This window comes from Sminthopsis crassicaudata, chromosome 3, assembly GCF_048593235.1.
Source record: "Sminthopsis crassicaudata isolate SCR6 chromosome 3, ASM4859323v1, whole genome shotgun sequence".
Taxonomy (NCBI): domain Eukaryota; kingdom Metazoa; phylum Chordata; class Mammalia; order Dasyuromorphia; family Dasyuridae; genus Sminthopsis; species Sminthopsis crassicaudata.
The window spans coordinates 625457279-625484283 of record NC_133619.1 but is presented as its reverse complement, the minus strand read 5'-3'; the positions used below and the strand labels follow the sequence as shown (position 1 = coordinate 625484283).

Genomic DNA, 27005 nt, shown 5'->3' with positions numbered 1-27005 from the left:
TCCATTTAAGATAAACAAGAAACATCTCCAAAGTGGGTCTGGGGAACTCAAATTTCTTTTCCCAATCATCATTCCTGAGTAGGAAGGAGATATATCTCTGAAACGTTATCTTGCTGAATTTTGGGGTGAAACAGAATTACTTTTCAGGAAAATCAATTCTAAGAGGCTGACAACCGAGCAATAAAAGCAAATTAAAGTATCCCTTATTCCCATTCCTGTTGAAGGCCCCTGATCCTCGAAGCCTTGTTTATGCCTAACTTGGAGGGTGGCAGACAAAACCCGCACAGATATGGTGCCAGGGCAGAGCCTGTGTGATAGGAAATCATAAAGTCCATAGGTTCCAATGAGGAAGTTTGGGGACCTGAATCCAATTGAGCCCATCTCAGGGTGGGAGGTAGAAAAGGCAGATCCACATGGGAATCCACTCGGGAATCCCAGGATAATGGTTTCAGAAAACTTCTCCAAGGAACTAGGAGGAGGATGGAGGGAAACTTGTGCCCCTTTAGTGCCCCATACTTCTTCTCTTCCTATCCTCCACCATGGACCCCCACCGCCATTTCAATCTTCTGGCTTTGTGGGTATGTCAAAAGAATCAGAAAATTCTAAACATTTCCTTCCAGGGGTGTACAGCACAGGCTTCCCTGCCCACTAAGTGTAAACGGAAGTCCAGAGAAACTTCACTCAGTTGCTTAAATGAAAGAGGAAAAAAGCATAGATCCCCACCTCCATCCCCCCCCCCAGAGACTTCAAAATAAGCATCTGACCAGAGGAGAGTGCTGGGCAGACAATACAATCCCAAACTGGTTACAGGCCTGGAGACCCAGACTGCTCCCCTTTTTCTACATCAAACCTTCTATAGGCATTTAAATTAATATCTCAAGATTTGGGGGTGTGGGTTTTTTTTTTTTGTAATACTGTTTTTTCAGAATGAAAAGCAGATAACAGCTCGATAATAAAGGGGAACTATAGCAACCAAATTCTCAACCCCACCCACTGACCCCTGGCAGCACAAAGTTTGCTTACTTAAGCTCTCTCCTCCCCGGAGGATAACAGAGATACTGGCACAGGGAGGAAGCCATTTCTCCTGGGGTGCTAGTATTTCTGGCTCCCACTGAAAGTTTTTCCGATACCAGATGTTTCCACTGTCATTAGAGCAGGATCTGTCGGCTCCAAGATGGAGAGTCTACGTCAGACTCCTCCTCCCCATCCCCAGATTAGTGAAGCCCTGATGCAGCAACAAGAGGGGCCCCCAGCTCCCCCAAAGGGAGGGCCCGAGCCCATGTCCTCGGCATTCTCTCCAGGACTCAGTGAGCCAGCAAGTGTTTCCAATTTCCAATGTTTTGGCTGGTGCTCTTACCACCAACAGAGCAGAGCGAGTGACTCAGATTGCCTTTCCAGAGCTGCTCTCCCCTGATGTTGGGGTACCAGCAGGAACCCAGCACACCAAGGGCCACGTGCTTACTAAAATGGGGAGAGCAGCTCTTTGTTGCCAAATGAAAATTAGTCTCAGCAGAGACGGGGAGTCGTAAAGCTTCTTACCAGCAAGCAGGAGGAAGGGAAACACTTCAGGGAAGGCAGGCCAGCCTCCACAACTAGTCACTTCTTCAGTCTTGGACTGAAGTCCCCCCCATCATACACAGAAAAAAACTGATGCTCAGGAAAGACTTGGCCTCTTTTAAGGCAAATATAAAAACTGAGATAAAAGGCATCAGGGCCCCTTCCTGTGGTTTCCAGGCGTGGAAGGGGATCCTGGGATCTCAAAGCCCATGATAACAGTAGCTTTGTCCGTTATCCCCATCTCCCCAGTGAGCCACTGAAGCCCCAAGGATACTCTCCCAGAGGCTGCAATCTGTCACTGGTGTCCAGAGCCCACCCTGGTGGACCACTGAAGCTAAGAACCAAAGGAAGGAAAGCCAGTCCAAGTGAGTTAATAATGAAACAACATGGCCGCTGCATGGACACGATCATTTAGAGATGTTCCCCAATAGCCAACTCTCAGACTCAACCCAGAATGATGCAAGAGAGGAGGAAAAGCAGCCTTCTCTGCCAAGAACCTCAGACAGCTTGTGGACCAGAATCATGTGGCCACACAGGGGCAGGCACTAAAAACTGAGAGCCAGGAGTCTGGGGAGTATGGGGCACTAGTGGGGACTGAGTTCTCCCTCCATCCTCCCAAAAGTTCCTTGGAACAATTTTCTGAAACTTATCCTGGGATTCCCATGTGAATTGTCTTTTGTATCTCTCAGCCCGAACTAGGCTAGACTGGATTCAGATCCAAGAAAAGGCTCCTAAACCTCTCTTTGTTTTGCTCATGAGACTCTATGATTTCCAACCGCACAGACTCAGCCCTGGCACCACATCTCTGCCAGCCCTTGTCAGCCACCCTCCAGGTTCGACATAAACAAGTCTCTCGAGATAGGGGACAAGCAATCTGTCAAATTCACAGACTGTGGGCAGGAGTTTTTGAAGCAAAGGTAAACAGCACAGAATTTATGAATAAAGACTAAATTAAGAACCATTTCACTTGATTTTTTTTTTCCTGCAAATGGAAGCTAGTGAATTATAGCTCTGTAAAAGTCTTGATACAAATTATTTCAGATCCTGTATTTGTTGACAGCTCTTTATAGGAAAATACGAGAAAATTACAGCTTTCAATTATTTTCAATATGGTGTTCATTTCATCCACCAGCTCCTGGTGAGAGCCTGGATACCAAGAGCAGATGATTGGGTTTGGTAAAAATTATTGGACACGTTTTCAAAAATTGCAGGCACAAAACCTCCAGGAAAATAGCGGCAAATGATGTATTATATGAAGCTGCTATACAAATACTTCCTAAACAAACATGGGCAAAATGTGCTTGTAGACATGGAGACTCAGTGAATGCATCACAGATCATGCTCTTAGATTTCTATGGAAAATTCTGAAAGAGTTCTATACCTGGTTGAAACCTGAAAGGGCCTTTTAATCCTTTTAGTCCCTGAATACCCCAGCAGCCTCTCCAACACTAGGCAGCCTGGAGGCCAGAATGGCCTTTGGATCAAAGGAAGCAATGAAAGAAAGGCTACGTTGAGGTGGAAACTTCCAAATAGGTGCAATAAGAGACTTACTCTAGCATGGAAGTTTCCATTTAAATTTCAGAAACACAGCCACAATGAAGGCGCATGGCTCATCAGGGATCTGCATTCCAAAAGGCTCAAGAGTCCATCGTCTTGGCAATTCAGCGTCAGGCGGTTCCACTCGCTCTCATCACGTAGAGGCCCAAACACGGACATCCCTGCTCACTGCACCACACAAGGAGGGCAATGGTGGCAGCCGGTGAGTGGGCCCTCCAACCCCCTAGGAGGACTGCAGTGATACCAAGGGAGAAATGAGACGCCAAAACCTCATCACACAACACCACACAGCTAGTGATCAGCAGGACCAATCCTCGAACCTCTCTGAGGGGTTAATTTTCACCGTCTACACTTGCTTGCTCAGTCCCAGCAAGCAAGTTTGGGGAGTTTCATCTATTTCAATGAGCTGTCCCACTTTTCAGCTTAAATGTCTCTCTCACAAAATCGGCGATTGATACCTTGCCCCGATCAAAAGAAAACAAGAAACTATGTGCAGCCAAATCAATAAAGGGCATTTAAAGGTACATTGTGATGCTGTATTTGTCCATCTGCCTTTAATTTCCAATTTTTACGGACAGAAACCAAAGGCATTTCAGTCATTTATTATGCAACCTCTTAAAAGTTTAAATTTATACTTCATTAAACACACAAGAGCCTAAATTGGGTCACACTGCAGTACAGTTTCCTGAGGGATATGACCAAAAAACAATAGAATGGGAAAACAGCAGCCGCCGCCATTTCCATACCTCCATGCACAAAACCGTGTAGAGTACAATCAGATGGTCCCACCAGGTGGATCAAGGTGGACTGGCTGTAGCTGACAGTGTATGGTTCTGAAATGAAAACATAAGATCCAAGATTAGTTCACAGTTTATCTGCTCCAAGCTCTTTTTGCTGAGTTCCTTAAACCAAATGACTAGAAACCTCCCCCCCCCCCCCCCCCCCCCCTGTATGCTGAGCTTGAACCTTAAAAAAAGTGTCATTGAAAAAGGCAGGTATTCTGCAGTTACTCCAGAAATTTCTTGTTTCAAAACAGGCTCTGGGGTTTTTGATGAATGGGTGAAAACTCCTGGCAGTGAAATATAGAAAATGAGGGGAGGCAGAGACGTCCCTGCTCGTTGTACCACACAAGGAGGGCAATGATGACAGCCAGTAAGTGGGCCCCTCCAACCCCCTAGGAGGACTGCAGTGATACCAAGGGAGAAATGAGATACCAGAGAGTTGGTAATAAGACTAATGTTGGGCTTTTTGGCAATACTGAGACCATCCAAGCCCTAGTGCCGTGACCGCCTTAGCAGCACACACTGGTTAAGAGATGTGGGACTTCTCCTTGATCCCGTTTTCCTGATTGGACTGATGTGGGGTCCATAGTAACCCCAGAATATCTTCTTCTATCAGGTCATTTTTGCTCCGAACAGTTGATTCCAGAATATTTAACTCTCCCGGAGCAGAGCAAATGCCTTAAAGCCCTAAATGGGGTTAATGAGATGCAAGGGACAGAAAGTACTCAGATAAAACTAATCTAGTCCTCAGGAATCCTTATTGTGGGAGTTCTTAGATTGGGGAGTTAATCAGTACAGTGGAGTTCACCACTACTAACTGCAGAGGCAATGAGCTAACTGGCTGTGACAACTATCAACCATGCAATTTTTTAAAAAATGCATCCTGGAACTTGACTGACAGTGCTTAGGTGTTTAGATGCAAGAAAGCAGGACTGCTTGAAATGGATCCTGCAAGGAGCCCAGGTTTCAATTTATCCAGAAGACGATGGAGACAAACGAGCAATCTGGTGTAACCAGCAAGGCTTCATGTTATATGGCCCTCCCAGTAATTCTGACGCTGTGAAAGGGTCTTGCCAAACTCATTAAGCAGATTTAATGCACCATGTGGACAATGGGAGGAAAAAGTCCTCATGTTTATTCACATTTATTTTCAAACTTCAAAGCTTTAAAGGATTCTCAGGATTAAAATTTAAGGGAAGTTAAAAATACTGCCTATGTGTGTGCTTAAGCCTTTGCAGAGAGGAGGTCTCTGGGTAATGCTACACCTTAAGAGCCTGGCGGGTCTGGTCCAGGCTGCACTTCGTGAGTGGTCTCATCACTGATCGACGGAGAGTGGTTTAATGCATTGCTCCTCCCATCTAACCTCAGGCCTGATGACTCTGCTTTTAACAGCGGTCTGTACACCCGAGGGTCATGCTATCACCTGTCCCTGAGCCTTTAGAGAGTTAGCCTGGGAACACCAAGTAGACATGAGCAATGACTGATGGGATCTCTCTTACACAGACAGACAGACAAACACCATCACATCACGACATCGAGACCTCTCCAAGAGGCCGCTTACCTTTAGTCTGCCTATCTGCGAAGCAGGCGGGTAGAAAACAGAAAAGGCATTGAGACCAACAAACGCTACCATCTGCTCTGTTCTCTGTTCAAACAACCCTGGAAGAACGCTCACTTTGCAGTGCCACGTTCTCCAGATCTACTGCTCCAGCTCATTGGAACAAGTGTTTGATCAACCAAGAGAGCAACATCTTGACACCCACACAAAATATTATGAACTATTTAATTTGAAAATGGACTCAGCTGAGATTTCTAAACTGTAAAGCCTTGTTTCATTTAACTTAAATGGAGGTAACCTGAAATGCTCTTCCCATACCAATCAGATGGGTCACCATTGCTCTTTTGAAAAGGATTAATTAAGGTTTAAGCCAAATTATGGCTTTTTATTTCAGTTTCTTTCTATAATTTATCAACTGTTCTATTTAGAGACTCCCAAATTTTAAAATGAAAAAAAAACAGTGTCTGACAATGGGCTTTCCCAGGGGAGCAGAGCTGATCCCTTTTTATAGTTACCATTCCTTGGCTCCATTAACCACGTGAAAACTGAGAAAGGCTAAGTAGAGAAACTTGATTCAGTTTTCTACTTCTAGAGGAAACCAAGAGAATTAAATTATAGCTAAAACAGGTTCCCAACTTGCCTAAAGTCAATTATCACATAGCTAATGAGTCAGGGGTCAAATCTGAACCCGGGTCCTCTGTCCTCATTCTATTCCAGTCTGGCTAAAGGACCAGATCTTGTCCTGAGTGTGCCTGAGCTTTGGAGTCACTGCTCCTAAAGCAGCACAGAGCACACGAACCCCATCTAGGAGAAGGAGAATTAAGCTGGGTAATGAGGAGAGCAAGGAAAAGAGTCAATAGAAGAGGTTCAAAATGCAAAGGCTAACTCAGAACTGTTCTCCAGCACATGAAAGGCAGTTACACTAATGACGCCTCCACTAAAGTTAAGTGCTAGAATTCAATTAGGAAGGTTTCAGAAAGAACTCCCACCTCCCAGGATAAGCCCTGGCAATGAGGCGGGCAGATTAATCCAGGCCTTCTCCTCCAAGCTAGTTAACCAAGAAGATGGGCACTAATGGGTTAGTGGGGCATGGGGACAGACTAAAAGCCCCCAGAAACCTAATCTCTAACACACACTAGCTGGTAATGACTTCCCATGAGCACCACAAAAGCGGCAGGGGCAAATCAGAACAGTGGATGAAACAATCATCACGCCAGCACTTTATCACACACATTTTAATTTAAAAAGCCTCTGTAATAAAAACGAATTCATTTTTCATCCTATTTGCCCACAGAGTATTTGACTTTATGGGAACCCAAAATGCTCAAAACTACCACTTAATCAAATCATCTCAAAGCTTTAATAGAGCTCTCATTTGTAGCCGAAAAGCCTGAGATTTCTCCAAATTCTCAAGGTAACTTTTTTCCCTTGTGATTGAGATGGAATGGAGAAGAAATCCTGTCAATTGTTACAGACCTTTCAGGCTGTCTGTAAAGAGGCCTCAAAGACTAGTTTATCCCTTGTGACATGCTGCTAAGAAAGGTAACTTTGCTACAAATATCTGACACTGTCCTCTGTCCTCAAAATTTGAAGGGACTTACAGGACTTTCTGACACTTGGAGGACAGACGTGGATATGGACTGATCAGAGGTCCAGGGACCATGCTAAGTTGGGAGAGGCTTGTTACCAAAGTCACAGGCTGAAGAATGATTTTTAGACTCTCTAGTGGTTCTTAAAAGTTTGATGCTAAATTATAAACAGATGGCAATCTGTATCAATGGAGGAAGTATACACAGAGATAAAATTTCAATCTTCAAGCATAAAGAGATCTTTGAGGGTAAAGATTATCACCCTTCTGGTGATTTTAATCCTTTTGGTGCCCTGACATGTTCAATCAAATATGCTGCACGAAAGGCAATTAATGCTTTTTATATCTTTACCACCCCCAAAAAACATTCATTTCTATTAAGATTGTCTAATTCACCTTAAAGCTTCACTAGTGTCTTTCAAGACATTCAGCACATACTTTCTCTTTACTCTCTAATTTCCTCTCATCGAGGCCGACCCATAATTCTGCATCAATTAAGACATTCAACTATGCCAAGAAACAAAGGTTTCTGACTTATGCTAGTCAGATGGTGGCCCTTAAGGCTATGTCTCTGGAGACCCAATTACAGGTGATTATTACCCAGCTTGTTGGGTCCTCTCCAACCTCATCCTTCTTGGGGGAAAAAAAAAAATCAAGAAACCCTGATAAGTGGTAGCAAGAGAAATAGGAAAAAAAAAAAAAAAAAAAAAAAAAAAAAGGGATTTCCTTAAGAAAAATATTTGAAAGATGGATTCCAATAGATCACGGAAAGGTAAAAAAATTTTCAGAAAATCCATCTAAGTATCTCAAAAAATAAAATGCCATCTCTAAGTGACAAAGCAGAGTACAACAGAGGAGAATCTCCTGCACATATTTCTGGACATGGCTGAAGTGGGAATTTGTTTTTTCTTGACTAGGCATATGGGTTACAGGAATGTTTTCTTAATGGGGGGAGGAGGGAGGGACAGAAAATAAGTGCTTGTTAATTTAAAAGAAAATCTAGAGCACCCTATTTACAATCAGATCTCACTGGAAAAATTCTAGAGTATGGGAAAATGTAATAAAAATATGAACGAAAACAGATTGATATCATGAACAAATTTGGCTCCCCAGAATAATTAACACTGTCATAACCAAGTAAATGCTTCAACGTGTGGCTCTATAGCATTGTTCATCATATGACAAGATTTATACTTTTGTTCCTGATAAGAATCAATATCTACTCAGAAATGCCAAGGACCAGATCTGTGACATGACTGGTACAGAGAACTCCCCGTGAGAAGTGGCAATTCAGTGTAAATTGTGACTCCTCTGAACTTAAGAGAATTGCCACTTGAGAGATCTGTGATAATAAGCAGGAACAAGAGGTGAGCTGAGCCCAAGTGTGTGAGCCTCCTTAATGACTACATCACTCTTCCTCTAATGAATGATCTTCGTAGATCTAATGGGGAAAAATACCCACCAGCTCACTGGCATCAACAGGCACTTTCAATTACTATGGGCCAAAGGTTGTTTTCTAAACTTGCTAAGTGGGAACAGGACTGAGTCAGCCATAGTTTGTGGGCCAACCATATTAGTTTCGGACCAGGAAATCTGGAGAACACCTGTCTTACCCAACACAGAGAAATCCACACAAGTAAAAATTTGGGCAAGGAAGCAGACGAGTTCCAATTCTACTTAGCTAATCTTGGTTTTGTGGTGTTGTTTTTTTAATAGACGATTCCTCAAAAGCCAAAGATGTAAAAGAAACTTGAAATACACATCCTTTCCCAAAATGACGAGGCCTTCTGTAACGTGAATAACCATCCCTAATCAATCTACTCTATACACCTGGATTTGGGTACACTAGATTTGCTTTCCAAGGCCACACCTGTACACAAAGAATGAAACAGTGAAAAGAAATATGTGTAACAGGTGAAGAAGAACCATTTATGGAACAGAAGCAGTTACTATGTACAAAACAGAAGGGATTTATAGAGGAAACACAAAAGTCCTGCTGCTGGTTCATTTGTTTGTAAATTTGGGGCTGGCCGATAAAGATAACGAGCAAAGAAAAACTGGGAAGGAGGGGCAATAAAAGGAAAAGGACCCAAACTCTCTGAATTAAGAAACAGGGAATGTGCAATAATTTTCTTATGATCAGATCCTTATAAACTGTTTTCTAAGGTTTTGTAAACTCTCAGCACAATGCCCCATAATTCAATGCTGTACCCCTGGTAAGCACTGGATAGCTGCTGACAACTCAACTCCTCCAAGGCCTGGCCCTGGCAATCCCTCATTGAATCCTTGCTGTGAGAGCGTAAGTTCACACTCTTTTATTGAGCTGCTGGGGGAGGGAGTGGAAGACAGGTTCCAGGTCTTCATTCAACACCTTTAGAGGTGTAAGAGGGTGCAGATGGCATCACACCCAAGGGGCTCCTTCTTAGCCCTGGAGCAGGCAGCTTGGCCCTTTTCTGTGAAGGCAGTGAGGCAACATAAATACCCAAGACAATTAACTTAATAAATTACTATTTCTATAAATAACCAGATTAGCAGCACTAAAGTAATTACTGCAACAAGCTGCTGGCTGTTACCTGGGTTAATAGAAGGCTGCATCACATCCCCGTTCTTCCACTTGGTTTCCATACGTTCCAGCTTTTGAGCTTCATATCTCTTCCTGCCCTCCTCCTCTTGTTCTTTTCGAGTGTACTGAGGAAGACCACAAGACACAAAAGTCACATTCTGCCTGGCTTCAAGGTGCCTCTTTTGGGGGCCTAGGCCTGGAAAAGGCCACAAAACCCCTCAGCTGCTCAGAGCTGCTGGTCAGACTCACCAGGGGAACTTTCCACATGGGGAGGAAGGTGGGGGAGGGGGGGCGGCAGTTAAGATGATTCCTAATGAGTCACCCAGGAGTTCTGAACCAAGAAGTTAAAATCCACGGAGAATAACATTTTCACATTAAAATTGGGTCTTGAGAGTACAGTAGTTCAGCTACTAATGCTGAAGTTCAGCAAATATATAATCCCGTTTACAATGCATTCTCCAGCACGTCTGCCGCTGAACCTTCGTTGGCCATGCTGGAAAGCCATGTCCCTCCTCTCTCTGTGGCATTTCAAATTCTACCTCCTCCGAGAAGCTCCCCATCATTCCCAAGTCACAGGCATCCGACTACATGTCAGTCTCACTGTTCTAACTCCAAATCTTTTTCTCTTTGGGACTTCCATTTTCCCCCTTCTAAATGTCTTAATTTTGTCACAGATGAAACTGCTGCACTTAAATGAATGTTGCTCTTCCCAGTTTATGAGACAAAGGCAAACTCTTACAAAAGTGGAAGAAACCATCAGCATTATAGAAAAATGGCAGCAGTTACATCAAGAATCATTACCAAAAAAAGGTTGGAATAAAGGCAGGGAGAGAAGGAAGAAGCCCCATTATCGTTCTAAGCAGACCGTCCATTCTGTCATCAAAATAAAATGTTACATTGGTGGGAGATCCCATTTCTACTGTAGGATCCCAGGCCGAAAAACAATTTGCTAGCCTTCATTTCCACACTCCCCCCTCAAAGCTCAAGATTTCCCTCCTTCAGCCAACTGTTGTCTCTCTGAACCTTACACTTCCTTTCCCACACAATTCTGCCTGTGTTGCAGCTGTACCTCATAACCCCTCCATAAACCAGGATTACTCTGAAGACTGGGATGCTTGGCTGAGTTCTACAGCCCCAACCTTCCCCAATAGTCTTCTATCAAGGGAGACTCATTCCAGGGGGCTTTTTAGAGTCTGACTCAAAAGCCTGCAACCTCAATTTTCCCACTGATAGTGAGTTCTCCTAAGGCCTTTTGTTTTTGGGGAGGGGAGTTGTTTTTACAGTGACTGAGCACCAATTTGTGGTTAATTATCCATTATCTTGGGTTTGAGAACACTAAAGAAGAATGAGACAGAAGCTGAGGGGCTCGAAAGGAGAACAGTCACAAAAGTGAGTGTTTTAAGTTACAATGAACAACTAAAACTTTTCCTCCATAAATCAAATGGTTTGAAAAATGTTCCACAGTCAAAAGGGTTCTGCTGTGAGAAGAGAAATTGTGCTGTGTCCATCTAGGAAAACTGATGACTAAACGGAAAGCTTCTCTGGAAATGTTTGTTTAGGAAAAGAAAAAAGCCAGGGTGCTTTAGGGAAGGGATGAGAAAAGAAATCTTGTTTCTGCTTTCTACAGTAACACAAGAATAACAGCTGATATTCAGATAGCACTTGAAGGTTCGCAAAACACAATAAACAGATGCTCCCCAACAACCCTTTGAGGAAGGTTCTTTTATCTCCATTTTATAAATAAGGAACCTTAGGCTCAGAAAAGAGTCACAAATGCAGTTAAGACCCAAAAGCAGAATTTAAAGTAAAGTCTTCCTGACTCAAATGAGTCCAATCTTCTCTCTGGTAGACCATGCTGCTTATGGAAAGATTTCTTAGACTAATTTTTTATACCTCAATGCAAAGAAGGGCCCAGGGCATAAAGTTCTTTAATGTGTTTTGAAAATTATAGGGCAGAGGGCAGCTAGGTGGCTCAGTGGATAGAGGACCAGCCTTGAATTCAGGAGGACCAGAGTTCAAATCTGGCCTCAGACACTTAACACTTCCTTGCTGTGTGACCCTGGGCAAGTCACTTAACCCCAGCCTCAGGAAAAAAAAAAAAAAAGAAAGAAAAGAAAGAGAGAGAGAGAGAGAGAGAGAGAGAGAGAGAGAGAGAGAGAGAAAATTATAGGGCAAATCAAAAGAATAAATATTTTAACTATTGAGTTGCCAAGCCACATTAACTATGATTAGGGGCAAACTAAGTAGATTTGAGATAAAATAATTCAGCGAGTTCATCTTAAATGGCAACTGCCATAACCTCAAATTCCCCCTCAGAATATTAAAAAAAGTAATTCTAAATGATCAAATATAAAATCCTGTCTGACATTCAAAGTCCTCTCTTTCCACTCTTCCTATACCTTACATCCCACCTTCCATATTCTAAGAGTTCATTATTCTCTGACTCGCCTCCATAGTGGAATGTTCTCCCTCTTCATCACTGCCTCCTGGACCTTGCTGCCTTCCTTCAAGGCCGAGCTAAAATCCCACCTCCTACAGGAAGCACTGCCAAACCCCCTTAAGCCTAGTGCTTCCCTCTCTGATTATTTCCAACTTATTCTACACAAGTTGTTTTTGTGTTCTCCATGTGATTGTGAAGCTCCATAAGAAAAGTGATTATCTTTTTTTTTAGCCTTTTTTTGTATCCCCGCTACTTAGCACAGTGCCTGGTACACAGTGGGTATTGAATCAATGTTTGGTTTTTGTCCTCCATTTTCCAAGAGGACAACTAACATCACAGGGTGCTGTCTTGACCGCTGCATGAATTGGATTTTAAGCAAAGCAGAGTTAGTTGCCCCTTTCTGCCAGAGGCATCCAAACCCAGCAGCAGGACAACCATCAAGACAACCGGCGGTGGCCGGGATGCAGCAGGTGACCTTGGTGACTTGGAGCAGCTCTAACTGCTCCTCAGAGCTTGCCCCCTTCCACGGCTGCTGGAACAAACTTTTTCTTCTGCCCATTCCACGAGGGCAAGTTTTCAACACGTGGAGTGACTGACAGATTTGAGGTCTCGTTACTCTCAACATCATTTAGCCCAGTTGAGACTGGCTTCCTGGGTTGTAGCCTCTGTACATGGTCCAGCTCCTTGGAGCCACAGGTGAGAACTGGCTCAGTATGGACCCCAAAGGTGAATGGACAGCCCTGAAAAGGGCTCAGTAGCCTTCACAAATTCACATTTTTCAACAAATAAGAGACACACTTGGCTCTAATTTAGGATGCAGTCCTGAGGATCGATCACATCTAAAGCCAAAGGAACAATCCCTCTTGTTGCCTCCTCAGAATATTGGCCAATTCAGGTACTTGCCTATTTTAAAATGGCATGTTTCAAATGCACCTGTAGGTTCTATCCAAGCCTTGGCAGGTGTGGGGGAGTTCAATAAATAGTAACATAAGAATAAGCTTCCAGATCTAAATCTTCTTTTCCATCTGGAGCTTCCCCACTTACAATCAGAGGCATGGTTTAAAATACACTCCTCTAAAAAGGGCAAAGTTGATATTTATGTCTTATCAAGCCCAACTAAACAATACGGGTAAAAAAGCTCCCGTTTGCTCTTCTGTGCAGTAGGAGGAAGAATGCTAATTACTGGAAGAAGGTAGGAAGGAGGAGGATGGAATCGTGGTCTGCCACATCCTCTTAAGAGCGCTGGCTCTGTGCCATGCTCTTCAGAAAATGGGCCAATCCAAGGGCCCGCCCACATCCCCACCTTCCCCACCATCCCTGAAGGAGCCCCTCTTTGGCTCCATAAGGTGGGGACATCCATCTGGGGCGGAATCTCATTTCTGCCACTGGGGATTGAGCATGGGACATGGGGTAAAAGCTACAGCTCTGGGCCTCAAACTTCTTGCAAATGAGGAGACTAGACTAGATCTTGCGAAGGTCCCTTTCAGCTTTAAATATGAAATCACGAAGGCTAAGTGAGGGGATAAAAGGAATTTCTATGTTTTTAAGTCTTTGACAAACAAATGGCAGTTAAATAAGTACTTGTATCACCCCGTACGATTGATTTCATATAAGGGGCAAGAAAGAAGCCAGGAAAAAGTATTCAAAAGTTGTTTCACATTGATTCAGACCATTCTAGGGAACTGCCAGTCTTTTAGAAACTCCCTGCCAAAGCACAGTAATCATAATCACTTGCTTATAAATTTTTGTATTAGTTTCCTGAACCACCAAAGAGTTAAAACTACAGAGTCAATAGTTAAGGAGACAACATTTGAACCCCTATTGTCAAGCATAGACACACTTAAAAGGTAGAAAACAATCATCTCTGTTCATTTACTTAACTCCCATGGACGGCAAAATTGTTTAGTTTTTTGAAAATCTCACTGAGACTTTTTAATATCATGAAGATTTCTAAATGTAGACCCTCTCGATACCCCTATAACAAAAAATCAAGAGAGATCAGCTCCAATGGAAACACAAGGCAAGGACTGCTCCCCATTCTGGAAACAGCTTTCAGAGCACACAATCCATATCCCACTGCTATGACCCTCTGGAGAGGGCCCGGGAAAGAGTGCCAGTAACCAACCTGTAGCTGACCTGGACTACATGGATGCCCCCCCCCCCCACATCTCTGTGAGCTAATCAAGAGGGACAAAGTGGGGAGAGGGGCTTTCTGACTGCCCAAAGGCACACAAGGAGGCAGAGCCTCAAAGTCCCTCCAGATCCCTCAAGTCCTGCTGCGGCTCTCTCCTCTCTCTCCTTGCAGATTCATGTCTGAGGCTCGGAGCACTGTTCCCGACTCATTTCCCCGGAGCTGAAAGGGAGATCACAGAGCGGCTGTGCAATCGCCCTGGCCTTTCCAGGGAGAGGGAAGTCCTGCTGGCTGTTCTCAGGAGCCAAAGGGGTTGTCTCAGCAGCTGGGCTCAGGTCCCAGGAGGAATGCAAGCTGGCCTGTGCCCCCCCCATGTCTCAGTGGGGCCCAGGGCCCCCGCCCTCTTGACCATGCACCCCCAGAATGACAGAGCAGAATGATGTGGAGCAAGAGAAGAAAAATGTCCATCTGTGTCACCAAATGAGCAGCAGCATGCCGGGGGCTGGGGAGTTACCCACAAACTTGGGGGTGAGACAAGCGCCAGAGGATGCCAAGGTGAGGAAGCAGATACAAGCTCACCCAGGGGGGCCTGGGCTTCAGAGGTGAAGGTGAAGTCACTTGCCCAATGTCACTCTCCCAGTACAGGGGGAGGGGGGCCAGGCCCTGGGTTCAAGGAGCCCACACCAGTGCTTACCCCTCTAGGCCCCTCCCACAGAGACCCAGCCGCATCAAACAAAGGCCAGGCGGCCCCACCATCACGGCAGGCCCTGCTGGTCCTCAGGGACCAGGCTCACAGGGGCACCGGGCCCGCCCCCCCCCCCAGCTGCCCCCAGCTGCCCCCAGCTGGTCTGGGCCTAGGGAACTTAGTTCCTTGAAGACAGAAACAAACCCCAGGACATCTTACCGATAAAGGAGGGACCTCAAGCACCTTGTCCACATTCTTCAGTGAGAGGGGAACGTACCAGAGCGCTGCCTTATTGGTCACTCTTCTAGCACCTTGGGAAGAAGGAGGAAGAGGATTAGAAATGCTCTGCGGAGGGGCACACAAGGAACAGGCAGCTAATTATGACATGGAGGAAGGGAAGGGCCATTTATAAGCACCTACTATGTGTCCGGCCCTGTGCCTTTACATATATGATCCCCACAACAGCTCTGGAAGGTGAATCCTTCTATTATTCCCATTTTACAACAGACAAAATTGAGAGAAACAGGGGAAATGCCTTTCCCGGGGTCACCCAACTAGGAAATGTCTTCTCGGGCTTCCCAACTCTAGGGCCAATGCTGTATCTGCACTCTGGGATTCAATTATGAAAACATTCCCCAAGAGCCCACTGAGGACGTCCCCACAGCGCAGCAGCTCAGTCTTGGTGGCAGCTATGTGCTCTGGAGAAGGCCTTCTTGGGGAAAACCTTTCGGGGAAGAGGGGAGACAAAGGCCCTAAGTGTGCTCCATGGGCTTCCCCAGACTAGACTCTTGTCTTCACAGATTCATTTCTTACTCAAGACACCTTGCTGAAGAACACAAGGTGGAAACACAAAATGGCTCTTGCCACATTTCTTCTCCCTCTCTTCCCCTTCCACCTCCCCCAGACTAAACACTGCCAAAGGGAAACCATCAAGCACCCCTCAGACTCAAAGAAGAGAGATTTCCATATTACTCATACTATGGAATAACTAGAGGCCATGCAGCGTAGTGGTGAGGGGGCCGGCTTCACGCTCCGCCTCTGACCCAGGCTAGCCATGTGGACGTCCGGCCAATTCTTGGCCTCTAAGAATTCTCCCCTATACCCGGCAGCTTCTCATTCACGCCATGCAAGTCCAGCTGGGTCATCTGTAGTCACCATTTGGAATTACAGGCAACAAACGTACAAACTATGTGGCTGAATAAGAACGAATGTCTCAGGTTGTAAAGGAGGGCCAATCTGCATTAGAGAAGCCCGACACTGATGACATCACAGATCCAGTCTCCCTTTCCCAGACCCCACATCCTTGTAAATAGAGGAGTATGCCAGGCGGCTTTCTGGTGACTGGTTAATGTAGCTGGGTGTGAGCAGCTTCCGCACAGAGACAGACAGACAGACATGGATGCCCAAGAGCCAGAGAAGCTGGCTTGGGACGCTCAGACCAGCCTCCTCCCCTGGCCATGACAGACTAAGGAATAGTGCCTTTTTACAAAGCAGGAAAAAGCACTGGTGCACTAAACCAATTACACACAAAATCATAGCTATTTAGAGCCACTATCATCAGAGTTCCATTCCCTCCACCCCAGGAACTTCCTGAAAGTAGGAAATGTCATGCTGAAAACTTGGATTTGCAGGCGGGTTCCTGCAGGCTCCAGTTCTATTGTCAGACTTCTTGAAGAGACGAGAGAGATGGGAAGATGGCAGCAGACTGTGCCTTTGAGTGATGTGTCAACAATACGCAAAACTCCCACAGGGTACAAGATGCCAAGGGGGAAGGGACAGCTGGTATGTCTCTGTGTGACTTCAGGACAGCTCTGCAAGCTGCCACGTGCCTGCTAAGCCAGTGGAGTCACGATTAGGCCAAGTGATAGCCTAGGGTAGCAGAATCAGAGGGGACTGGCAATCTGGGAGAAAAATTTTCAAGGCTGCTTTAGATAGCTGCTAACTGACAGGTCCAAATGCAGCAGAACAGGAATAATAGTAATAATAATGGTGATAATGATAATAATAAACAAGGAAATAGAGAAGATCCTGGGCCTTCTGTGCCTAGGTCTCCAGGACCACCTCAAGCCTGTTCCACCAAGCTGATCACAGGCCTTTTCAATCTATTTCTTGAATTAACCACAGCCCCGGCATCAAGCCGAGTCTCATCTGCACAATTAAAAAGCGGTCCAGGAGGAAAGCATGCAGCCAGAGCTCCCGCGGAACTCACAGTCCAGTTCTAGCATCCCAGCACCTCAGCCACTCAACCTGAACCCAACTGGGTGATTTGAAGAAAGTACCATCACTGTCTGAGAACTAAAGGATAGGCGTATAAAAAGGAACACTGTTTTCACTACTTTTTGACTGGAGAGTGAATCTGACAACCTGCTTTGGGGAATAAAGCTTTACTTTGACTCAGCTAACACTCCTGACAAGCTGGTTCCCGTAGAACTGGGAATGGCCCTCTTCTAGGCCAAAGGGAGCCACATGCACTAAACGATGAACATCACGGTAATTACACTTCTTCCGTCGCTCAATGAAAACATCAAAGACAACTGTAACTCTGAAGAGATTCTTAAAAATCTTACATGAGGATCATCTCTGTTGTCTCTTGATCACTTCCACATTAGTTCACGATTCTGACACTCTTAATAGACAAAGAAACATTCACAATAGTAGAGATCTCCTTAGCTGTCTCACAGTGAATATGCTGAAGGGTTTTGTAATGAATTCTGACTGGAAAGAAGATATGGTTCCATAAATAGGAGGCACGTGGGCCAACAAGGGTCTTCCCTTTATATTTATTTTCAAAAACTTTATACAAAGACAGGAAACACTTTCAAAGAAAATATGCAAAAACATTATACAGTTTCTATAACTGAAATTTAGCCTCATTTTTTTTTTAAAAGGATATTCCAATCAAATTAATAAGAATATTACACATAGATACCCCACTGGTCCCAGTCAGTATATGATATAGAAAGGATTTAAAAGTTTAAGATGTCACCAAGATTGAAAGGAAAGTGACCTAGCAAAAATGGCTAGACACACTCATTTCTAACACCATCCCTAGAGTAATGTGACCCCCCTTTTCCTCCTGTGCTAAGTTGACAGAGATATTGTTTGGAAAGCAGTTATTTAACTTACATCTTCTTTTAATTAGAAGTTTTTTGCTCTGATTTCATGAACCATCTGTTATGCTCATGCAAAGAGTCGTTGGTGGGGGCTCAGGACTGTGAATGTGAATAGATGCTGATTCAAAACAGAACTGGGAAGCAGCCGGGGGTCCCAGAGTCACATGGAGAATAGAAATATATAAAGCATAATGCTTCAAATGGGAAATATAAATACATAAAACATGCTTCCATGCTTTATTTAAAAATTATAGCAGTGCATGTATTTTTTTAAAATCACTTCAAAACTTTTATAAAAGTAAGACAGTGTCTGTGTGCAAAGAATTCATTTTTAAACTTAAGACAGCATGATGTATATACATCAAGAAACAAAATAAGGACAATACAAATTCTAATCATATTTCAAACTGGCTTAGGCAATAAATGCTGGTAAAGTTCAATAGGCCCTCCAGAAGAAATCAGTTAACTGAAAGAGCAGACAAGGATCTGTAGGAAGTCACAATGAACTGTGCCTTCTGGGATTTGAAAGACAGATAAGAGAAAAAGACAGAGGGAGAGGGGGAAGACAGAGGGGAGAAAGAAAGAAAGAAAAGAAAGAAAAGAAAAGAAAGAAAGAAAGAAAGAAAAGAAAGAAAGAAAGAAAGAAGAAGAAAGGAAAAGAAAGAAAGAAAGAAAGAAAGAAAGAAAGAAAGAAAGAAAGAAGAAAAAAGAAAGAAAGAAAGAAAGAAAGAAAGAAAGAAAGAAAGAAAGAAAGAAAGAAGAAAGAAAGAAAAAAGAAAGAAAGAAAGAAAGAAGAAAGAAAGAAAGAAAGAAAGAAAGAAAGAAAGAAAAGAAAGAAAGAAAGAAAGAAAGAAAGAAAGGAAGAAGAAGAAAAGGAAGAAAGGAAGGAAGGAGAAGAAAGGAAGAAGAAGGAAGGAAGAAGAGAAGGAAGGAAGGAAAGGAAGGAAGGAAGGAAGGAAGAAGGAAGGAAGGAAGGAAGGGAAGGAAAGAAGGAAGAAAGGAGAAAGAAGAAGGAAAGAAGAAGGAAAAGGAAAGAAAGGAGAAAGGAAGGAAGGAAAGAAGGAAGGAAAGAAAGAAGAAAGAAAGAAGGAAAGAAAGAAGGAAAGAAAGGAAAGGAAAGAAAGGAAGGAAAGAAAGGAAGGAAAGAAAGAAGGGGAAAGAAAAGAAAGAAAGAAAAGAAAGAAAGAAAGAAAGAAGAAAGAAAAAGAGAGAAAGAAAGACAAAGAAGAAAGAAAGAAAGAAAAAGAAGAAGAAAGGAAGGAAGAAGGAAAGGAAGAAGAAGAAGAAGGAAGGAAGGAAAGAAGGAAGAAGGAAGGAAGGAAGGAAGAAGGAAGGAAGGAAGGAAGAAGGAAGAAGGAAAGGAAAGAAAGAAAGAAAGAAAGAAAAGAAAGAAAGAAAGAAAGAAAGAAAGAAAGAAAGAAAGAAAAGAAAGAAAGAAAGAAAGAAAGAAAGAAAGAAAGAAAGAAAGAAAGAAAGAAAGAAAGAAAGAAAGAAAGAAAGAAAGAGAGAGAAAGACGATTTTCATTACCAACTATTAGCATCTTCAAAGTGGAAGAAGGGTTAGATCTGGAATCAGAAGATTTGAAACTGAGCTGTTTCTCACTCCCTATGTGTGACACTGGAGAAGTGACTCTGGCTGTAATTTCTCATCTGCAAAATAGGCAGTGAGGTTAGATGTCTACAGCCCCTCTATGATCGTAATCATAACCACTTCTGCTTAGTTTTTCAAAGTTTCAAAAATGCTTTCTATACAGCTTCTTGTTTGAGCCTTACAATATTAGAGACAGGTACTGTTTAAACTAATTTTAAATATAAACAGAGAGGTGGTCCATGGTCATTCAGTAAAAGTAGAAGCCAAGAGTGGCTACAAATCTAGTGCACCTTGGGACTATGTGCATGTCATACCACTATGTGATAGACAGACAGTGCAGGTATGAAGTATGATATCAAGTTCTTTGCAAAAACAATGCAATAAAAATCAAAAGGGAAATGGAAAAACAATCGTATCTAAAATCCCTTATCTAAAATATTTGATGAATTTGATTCAAATATATGAATAAGAGCCATTCCTCAATAAATAAATGGCCAAACTATGAATAAATGGGCAGTTTTCAGAGGAAGAAATATAAGCATTTCTTAGATGTGAAAAAAATCTTCCAAATTGCTACTATTTTTTAAAATACACAATAACACAACTCTGAGATTTCACTTCACAATCATCCAACTGGCAAAGATGATGGAAAAGGAAAACGACTTCTGTTGGGAGTGGTTGCAGGAAAACTGACATGATATGATGCTGCATGGTTGGTAAAGCTAGAAATTGGTCTCATTGGTGTGGAAAGCAGTTTGGAATTGTCTCTCTCCCTTCCCCTTCCCCCAAAGCATTAATTGGGTATAATCTTTGACAGTGATAGTTCTACTCTCAACCAGTTCTACATCCTAAAGAGATCTTTAAATAGAGGAAAACATACTTATGCACATATATGCAAAAATTATTTATAGCAACTTTTTTATTATGGAAAAGAATTGGAAAACTGAGTGGGTAGCTCTTATTTGAGAAATGGCTTACAAAATATGTTAATCACCTATACCTCCTGACAGGTAAGTGACTTAAGGTGGAGACATAATTTTTTTTTAATGTGACCAACACTAGATCACTATTGCTTAAAAAAATGCAAATTAAAACGACTCTGAGGTACCACCCTAATACCTCTCAGATTAGCTAAGATGACAGGAAAAAATGATAAATGCTGGAAGAGATGTGGGAAAACTGGGACACTAATACATTGTTGGTGGAGTTGTGAAATGATCCAACTATTCTGGAGAGCAATTTGGAACTATACCCAAAGGGCTTTCAAACTCTTTGACCCAGCATTGTTACTACAGGGTCTGTATCCCAAGGAAACCATAAAAGAAGGGTAAGGACCCACATTGGCAAAAAATGTTTGTAGCAGCTTTTTGTGACATCAAATCTGCCCTCAGACACTTAATACTTCCTACCTGTGTGACCCTGAGCAAGTCACTTAACCCCAATTGCCTCAGGGGAAAAAAATTAGTTGATTTCCCCCCAAATCATGGCTGCAAGAGTAATCAACAAACACTACTGAGAATGGCATTACTGTTACTGGGCATATTAAATTCCTGTGCTTCGATTCCTGAAAAACAGTGGCAAGTTACACCTTTTCCAGGGGAATGGAACAGCTCCTTTCTGGGGCCACTTGGGAGGCACCTTCAGCCCTGGTTTCCCAGCTTGGCTGTCCTGTGCTGACCCCAGCAGACCAAAGCCAATCATAGAACAGTGACGAGGCCCTAGGGACAAATGCTCTTTCTTCTGTGGATGCTCAGGCGAGCAGCTACTTACAAACAAATATGCAGGCAGTTTGCCCCCCCTCCTCAAGGGCTGGCTTCTAAGCAGTCCTGGGAGACCCCTCATCCTGCGGAGGCTAATTAAGGTATTTCTACACTCTCTCTTACCCCAAAGGCCCTGGCTTGGATTCCCGCCTGCTGACAAGCAGACAGACCTACCTGCCCTCCTTGCCATATATCCCAAGGCCCAGGGGTGAAAGGGCATTCATTCTCTGACCCAGCCACTCAGAAGGCTCCAGGTTTCATAAACATCAATGTTTCCCCTTAGAACACCCTATAATCAGCCTTTCTGAAATGTCCAGTTCAACTTAAATTCCGTCAACCACCAATGTAAGAAGAGGCTCATTAAGTCCCCACAAAATAAAGAGAAGTTAGCAGTTCAGGATTGGACCAACCAAATGGGCATTGAGATCCCAGATTCTTAAATGGATCACAACTCCATACGGAGTCTCATAACTGAATGTGGGTATCATAAAATTATGTTTCATTATCAGTAAATGCTTGATTTGTTGATCTATTCTATAAACCTATATGTAAAAATTTCTCAGGAGAAAAAAGTGTATTGAGTGGGAAACGTTTAAGAAGCCCTGACCTAGAGCACATCCAAGCCTATGGTAAACTAATGGAATAACTTGCAAACACTATAGGGGTCCTGAGAAGACTCATTCTCCAAGTTTTTCATATTTCTAGGATTAAAAGCTCTTGCATTAGTTCATGACTGCAAAGGCATATCTTAGAAAATAATGGAGCCAAAACTGATTTAATGCCATAATTTAATACCAAACTATAATAACAAATATGAGCTCTCAATGATCTAAATAAAAAAAAAAGGTAAAGGCTTATACAAAATAATCAAAAGTAAAATGAGCCAGAACCAAGAGAAATTTTATACAGTAACAGTAATATTATTTTAAATATGACTTTAAGTGAATGTCATTTAGACTATTGTAAATATACAAATTAAAAATAAAGGACATATGAAGAGGACACTATCTACACCCAGAGAAAGCACTGATGAATAGAAGTTTGTATAGAATGATTATAATTATTTATATCTTATGGCAGCCATCGAGGGTGGGGAGCAGGAGAGGAAGGAAGAAAAAAAGGAACAAAAAAGAAATTTACATGATTATTATTTAAAAAGGATAGCAAGTTGTACATAATAGATTGCAGTTTCATGTGCAATCATCTTTTTTATTATACTCTATTATGGAAATGCGCATTGTATTCCATAAGTTAAAAATAAAATAATTTTTTTAATAGCAGCTTTTTATTTTCAAAATACACCCTTGCAAAACATTGTGTTCCATAGTTTTCTCCCTTCCTCCCCACCTCCCTTCACTCCTAGACAGCAATAATCCAATATAGGTTAAACATGTGCAATTCTTTTATACATTTTCCCACAATTTTCATGCTGCATCAAAAAGGAAAAAAAAATGAGAGAAAAAACAAACAAGCAAGCAAAAACAACAACAATAACAACAACAACAACAAAGGTGAAAACACTATGTTATGATCTACATTCAGTTCCCTTAGTCCTCTCTCTGGATCCAGATGGCTCTCTTCATCATAAGAAGTCTACTGGACCTCATTGCTGAAAAGAGCAACATCCATCACAATTGGTCATCACATAATCTTACTGTTGCTGTGTACAATGTATTCTTGGTTCTAACTCACTTTACTCGGCATCAGTTCTCTCCAACCTTTTCTAAAATCAGCCTTCTCCTCATTTCTTAAAGAAAAATAATATCCCATAATATTCACATCTTATTCAGCCATTCTTCAACTGATGAGTATCCACTAGGTTTCCAGTTTCTTGCCACTACATTTTTGCACTTGTGGGTTCTTTTCCCACCTTTGATCTCTTTGGGATCTAAGCCCAGTAGTAATACTGCTAGATCAGAGTATGTACAGTTTTTGATAGCCCTTTGAGCATAATTTCAAATTGTTCTCCAAAATTGTTTAATCAGTTCACAACTCCACCACAATGTTTTGTGTCCCAATTTTCCCACATCTCTTCCAACATTTATCATTATCTTTTCTTGTCATCTTAACCAATCTAAGAGGTAAGTAGTAGTATCTCAGAGTTGTCTTAATTTGCATTTCCCTAATCAATAGTGATTTAGAGAATGTAATAAAATAAAATTTAAATAAAGAAAAAGACTTCACCAAAAATGTACTGGTGCTTTTGGCTGAATTTAACATAAACAAAAACATCACTGTCCACAATTCAAACAAGAATTCTGAATTCGAGTAACGGGAAGTTTCTACAGATTCATTCATTCATTTAACAAACTTTTTTAATTTCTTGAGTTGAAAATTTCTCTCTCCTCCTCAATCCCTGAGACTGAAAACAATTTTATATAGGTTATATGTGTGCAAATATGTAAAATATACATATTAATTGATCCCAACATCCTATGAAGCAGGCACTCCCACTTTACAGATGAGCAAATGGAGGCTTGGCAGGTAAAGGGCTGGCTGATTAAGATAGTGAAAATTATGCTTTGATCTGAATTCAGTTCTTTCTTTGGATGTGGACATCATTTTTCATCCGAATTCTTTGGAATTTTCTTGGACCATTGTACTATTGAAAGGAGCTAAGTCAATTACAATTCATCATTATACAATATTATTGTACAATACTTAAGTTACTGCTTTCCTAGTTCTGTTCCCTTCACTCTGCATCAATTCATATGAGTCTTTCTTACAGCACAAAAATATTCCATCACACAACTTATTCCCCATTTGATGGGCATGCCATCGATTTCCAATTCTTTGTCACTACAAAAAGAGCTACTCTAAATATTTTTGTACTCCTCCCCCTTTTTAAAAAAAATCTCTTTGGGAAACAAACCTAGTGGTATATCATTGGATCAATAATTGCTGGGTGATCCTTTGGGCACAGTTCTAAATTGCTCTCCAGAATGGTTGGATTAGATCACAACTCCACCAATTCTGAGTATTCCCACATGCTCTCTAACATGTATGATTTTCTATTTCTGTCATGCTGGCTCAATTGATTTCTTAATCATATTTTCTTAATTACCTTGGACAAAGCAGACATTTAATAAAAGCATGGGGATGTGAGCTGGCCTGCAAAGGTCACTCAAGCCCTGGAGAAGGTTACAAGGTACAAAAAAGCATGCACAAATGTAATCTACAAAAGCTGATAATTAATTTGACATAAAAAGGTAGAATTATATATGATATGAACTGGCAGTCTTCAAAAGAAATGTCATCATATGAAAGAATGCCCCAAGTCACTATTATGAATAAGAGATCCAATTTTGATGTTCTCATATCATATTAGCAAATATGACAAAAGAAAACTGCAATTATTGGGTAGGTGGGGGAGAAGAGGTGCTCTAAAGGTACTTTTGATGGAGCTATGAACTGTTCTTAGAGTATGATTCAACATAACTACACAGAATATGGCTCAACAGAATTATATTAGAAAAGGCTATAATAATACTGACCCAGGAATCAAGCAAGAAGCCTTCACTTATGCTAAGGTTTAGGGATGGAAAGGAAGAAGTAAACACAGTTCTTCCCTTCAAGAAGTTCTCACTGGATTAAGAGAGACAACATATCAGTACAGCCAAAATAAATACAAAATCACCTTGGAGGAGAAGGCAAAGGAGCTGGAGGGACTGGAAAAGGCAGCATGTGAAATGATTCCTAAAGGACACAGAAATACTAAGGGGGCAGAGGGGAGGAGAAAAAAGCACAGGAAATCCAGCTGGTGCAAAGGCGTGGAGTTGCAAGATGGCACATCATCTCTCAGCAGCAGCAAAGAGGCAAATTTGATTGGAATTGAGTGCACAGAAAGGAATAATGTGCAAGAAAACAAAAAAGATGCAAGGTCTCTGGTTGTAAAAAGCTTTAAATGCCCAACTGAGTCATTGCTATTTGATCCTAGAGGTTAACTGAGCTGATGGGTAGAGAGGAGTGAAGAGGTAAAGTGGTCAGACCTAAACTTTAGGAAACATCACTGTGGAAGCTGGACAGAGATGGAGTCCAGAGACCAGAGCCTGGAGGGAAGGAGACCCAACCAAAAGACTAGTAGGACGGCCCAAGGGAAAGATGATGAGGGCATGAGCTAGGGGTCAGTCACAGGAATAGAAAGAAGGGAGCAATTGGAAGAGCTTTTGTGGAGAAAGTTGTGACAAGATTAGCAATGGATTAGTTAAGTGGGGTGAGATTAAGGAATTGAGGGCATATATCCCAAGTTGGGGGATCAGGGACAAAGGGGAAAGTCTTCTAAATAAAATATTGAGGGCAAAATATGTTGTGGTAGCAAAGGATGCCTGTTACTCAGGGAATCACCAAAAAAAACTATTGTGTATAAGAAAGGAACAGAATATTCTCATGCCTTTAGAAACAATAAATATGAAGAATACAGGGCACTGAAAAAAGACTATGAGATTATGCAGCGTGAAGTGAGCAGAACCAGGAAAACAACAGGCACTATGACCACAGTGATGTAGAACACAATTCTGGCCCAGGCCAGGCCAATAGAGAGCTGGGAGAAGTGATGCTGCCCCCGCTTCAGTGGGCAGAACAGAGCTGCAGAATTAGGTACACACTTCCCATAGATCCAATGCATTGGTTTCATTTGCTTACCCGTGCTCTGCTACAAGGGAGCCTTCTCTGGGGAGGGACAGTGATATTAAAAGAGCACATCAAAAAAAAATTTCCTTTAAAAAATACCAAAGAGTCCACGGTTACAAACACGATAAAGCAAATTAATGGTGGTGCTAAAAATAGAAATAATGAAGTCAGAAATAGGAACAGACTTAAGGGAAAAATAACGAGCTCAATCTAGGTCATTTGGAGCAGCAATGGGACAACTAATTGGCTATGTCCTAGAGGCAAGTGAAGATACCGAAAACTTAAGGAAAAAAGCTATGAAATAGAAACAGGTATTTGTTATCTTTATGTGTGTGTGTGTGTGTGTGTGTGTATATATATATACATACACACACACACACACATAAAGATAACAGTTATAGGAATAAGTGAGATTACCCAAGCAGAGAGTAGAGGAAGAGGAAAGGGCCAAGTACAGACTTGGGGAAAAGTCACTTTTAGGACGTAAGATGACAAGGAAGGAGCAGTTAAAAAGATAGAACCACAGTGTGAAGAAGGACCATTGAGGAGAGAGGTAGGCCCACAATGTGGCAGAGGTCAAGGGAATCTGGATTTGGTAAGGATGGGGAGAGGTGGAGAGAGGAAGGGGAAGGAGGGAAGAGAAGGCTTAGCCAAGTGGTGGGGTAGAGAGAAGGAAGAAAAGGAGTAACCCCGTGAAAAGAAACTAGGCAGGGAGGCTCAGGATGTGGTATAGCGGAAGGGCGAGACAAGGCTGTTCTAGCCCTGGGTGATCCTCGCACCCGGGAAACTCCAGGAGAGGAGACTCTGAAGGCATCCTCGGGAGGCTGGGAGGAGGCTGGAGGGGGGTGCAAGGGGAGCCTGAGTAAAGGACAGAAGGAACCTCCTTCAGTAACCACTGACCAGGGTGGGTGAGGTTCATGCTGGCTGCCCCGGCCACATCTGCACGCAGGGCTTTCAGGAGCACGTGTCCCCGTGTTTGATCCCAACAGCCTGCAAAGAGGGCACTTCAGGCACCATCATTCCCACTTTACAGATGAGTAAATGGAGTCTC

The 27005-nt window shown here is 42.5% G+C and overlaps 1 protein-coding gene across 14 annotated transcripts in view; it reads right to left on the bottom strand.

Annotated features, from left to right (window-relative positions):
- The window catches only part of ACOT7 (acyl-CoA thioesterase 7), a 151921-nt gene that overhangs the window by 71837 nt on the left and 53079 nt on the right, over positions 1 to 27005 (bottom strand). For 11 of the 14 annotated variants that reach the window (XM_074307784.1, XM_074307798.1, XM_074307792.1 and 8 more), the window contains exons 4-6: positions 15081 to 15172; positions 9616 to 9730; positions 3861 to 3947 (exon numbers count right to left, since the gene is read on the bottom strand). In XM_074307784.1, the coding sequence (XP_074163885.1) occupies positions 3861 to 3947; positions 9616 to 9730; positions 15081 to 15172 (294 nt within the window). Of the gene's footprint in view, positions 1 to 3860; positions 3948 to 5457; positions 5473 to 9615; positions 9731 to 15080; positions 15173 to 27005 lie in introns of all 14 variants that reach the window. The other 3 variants (XM_074307783.1, XM_074307785.1, XM_074307786.1) reach the window with 1 other exon arrangement.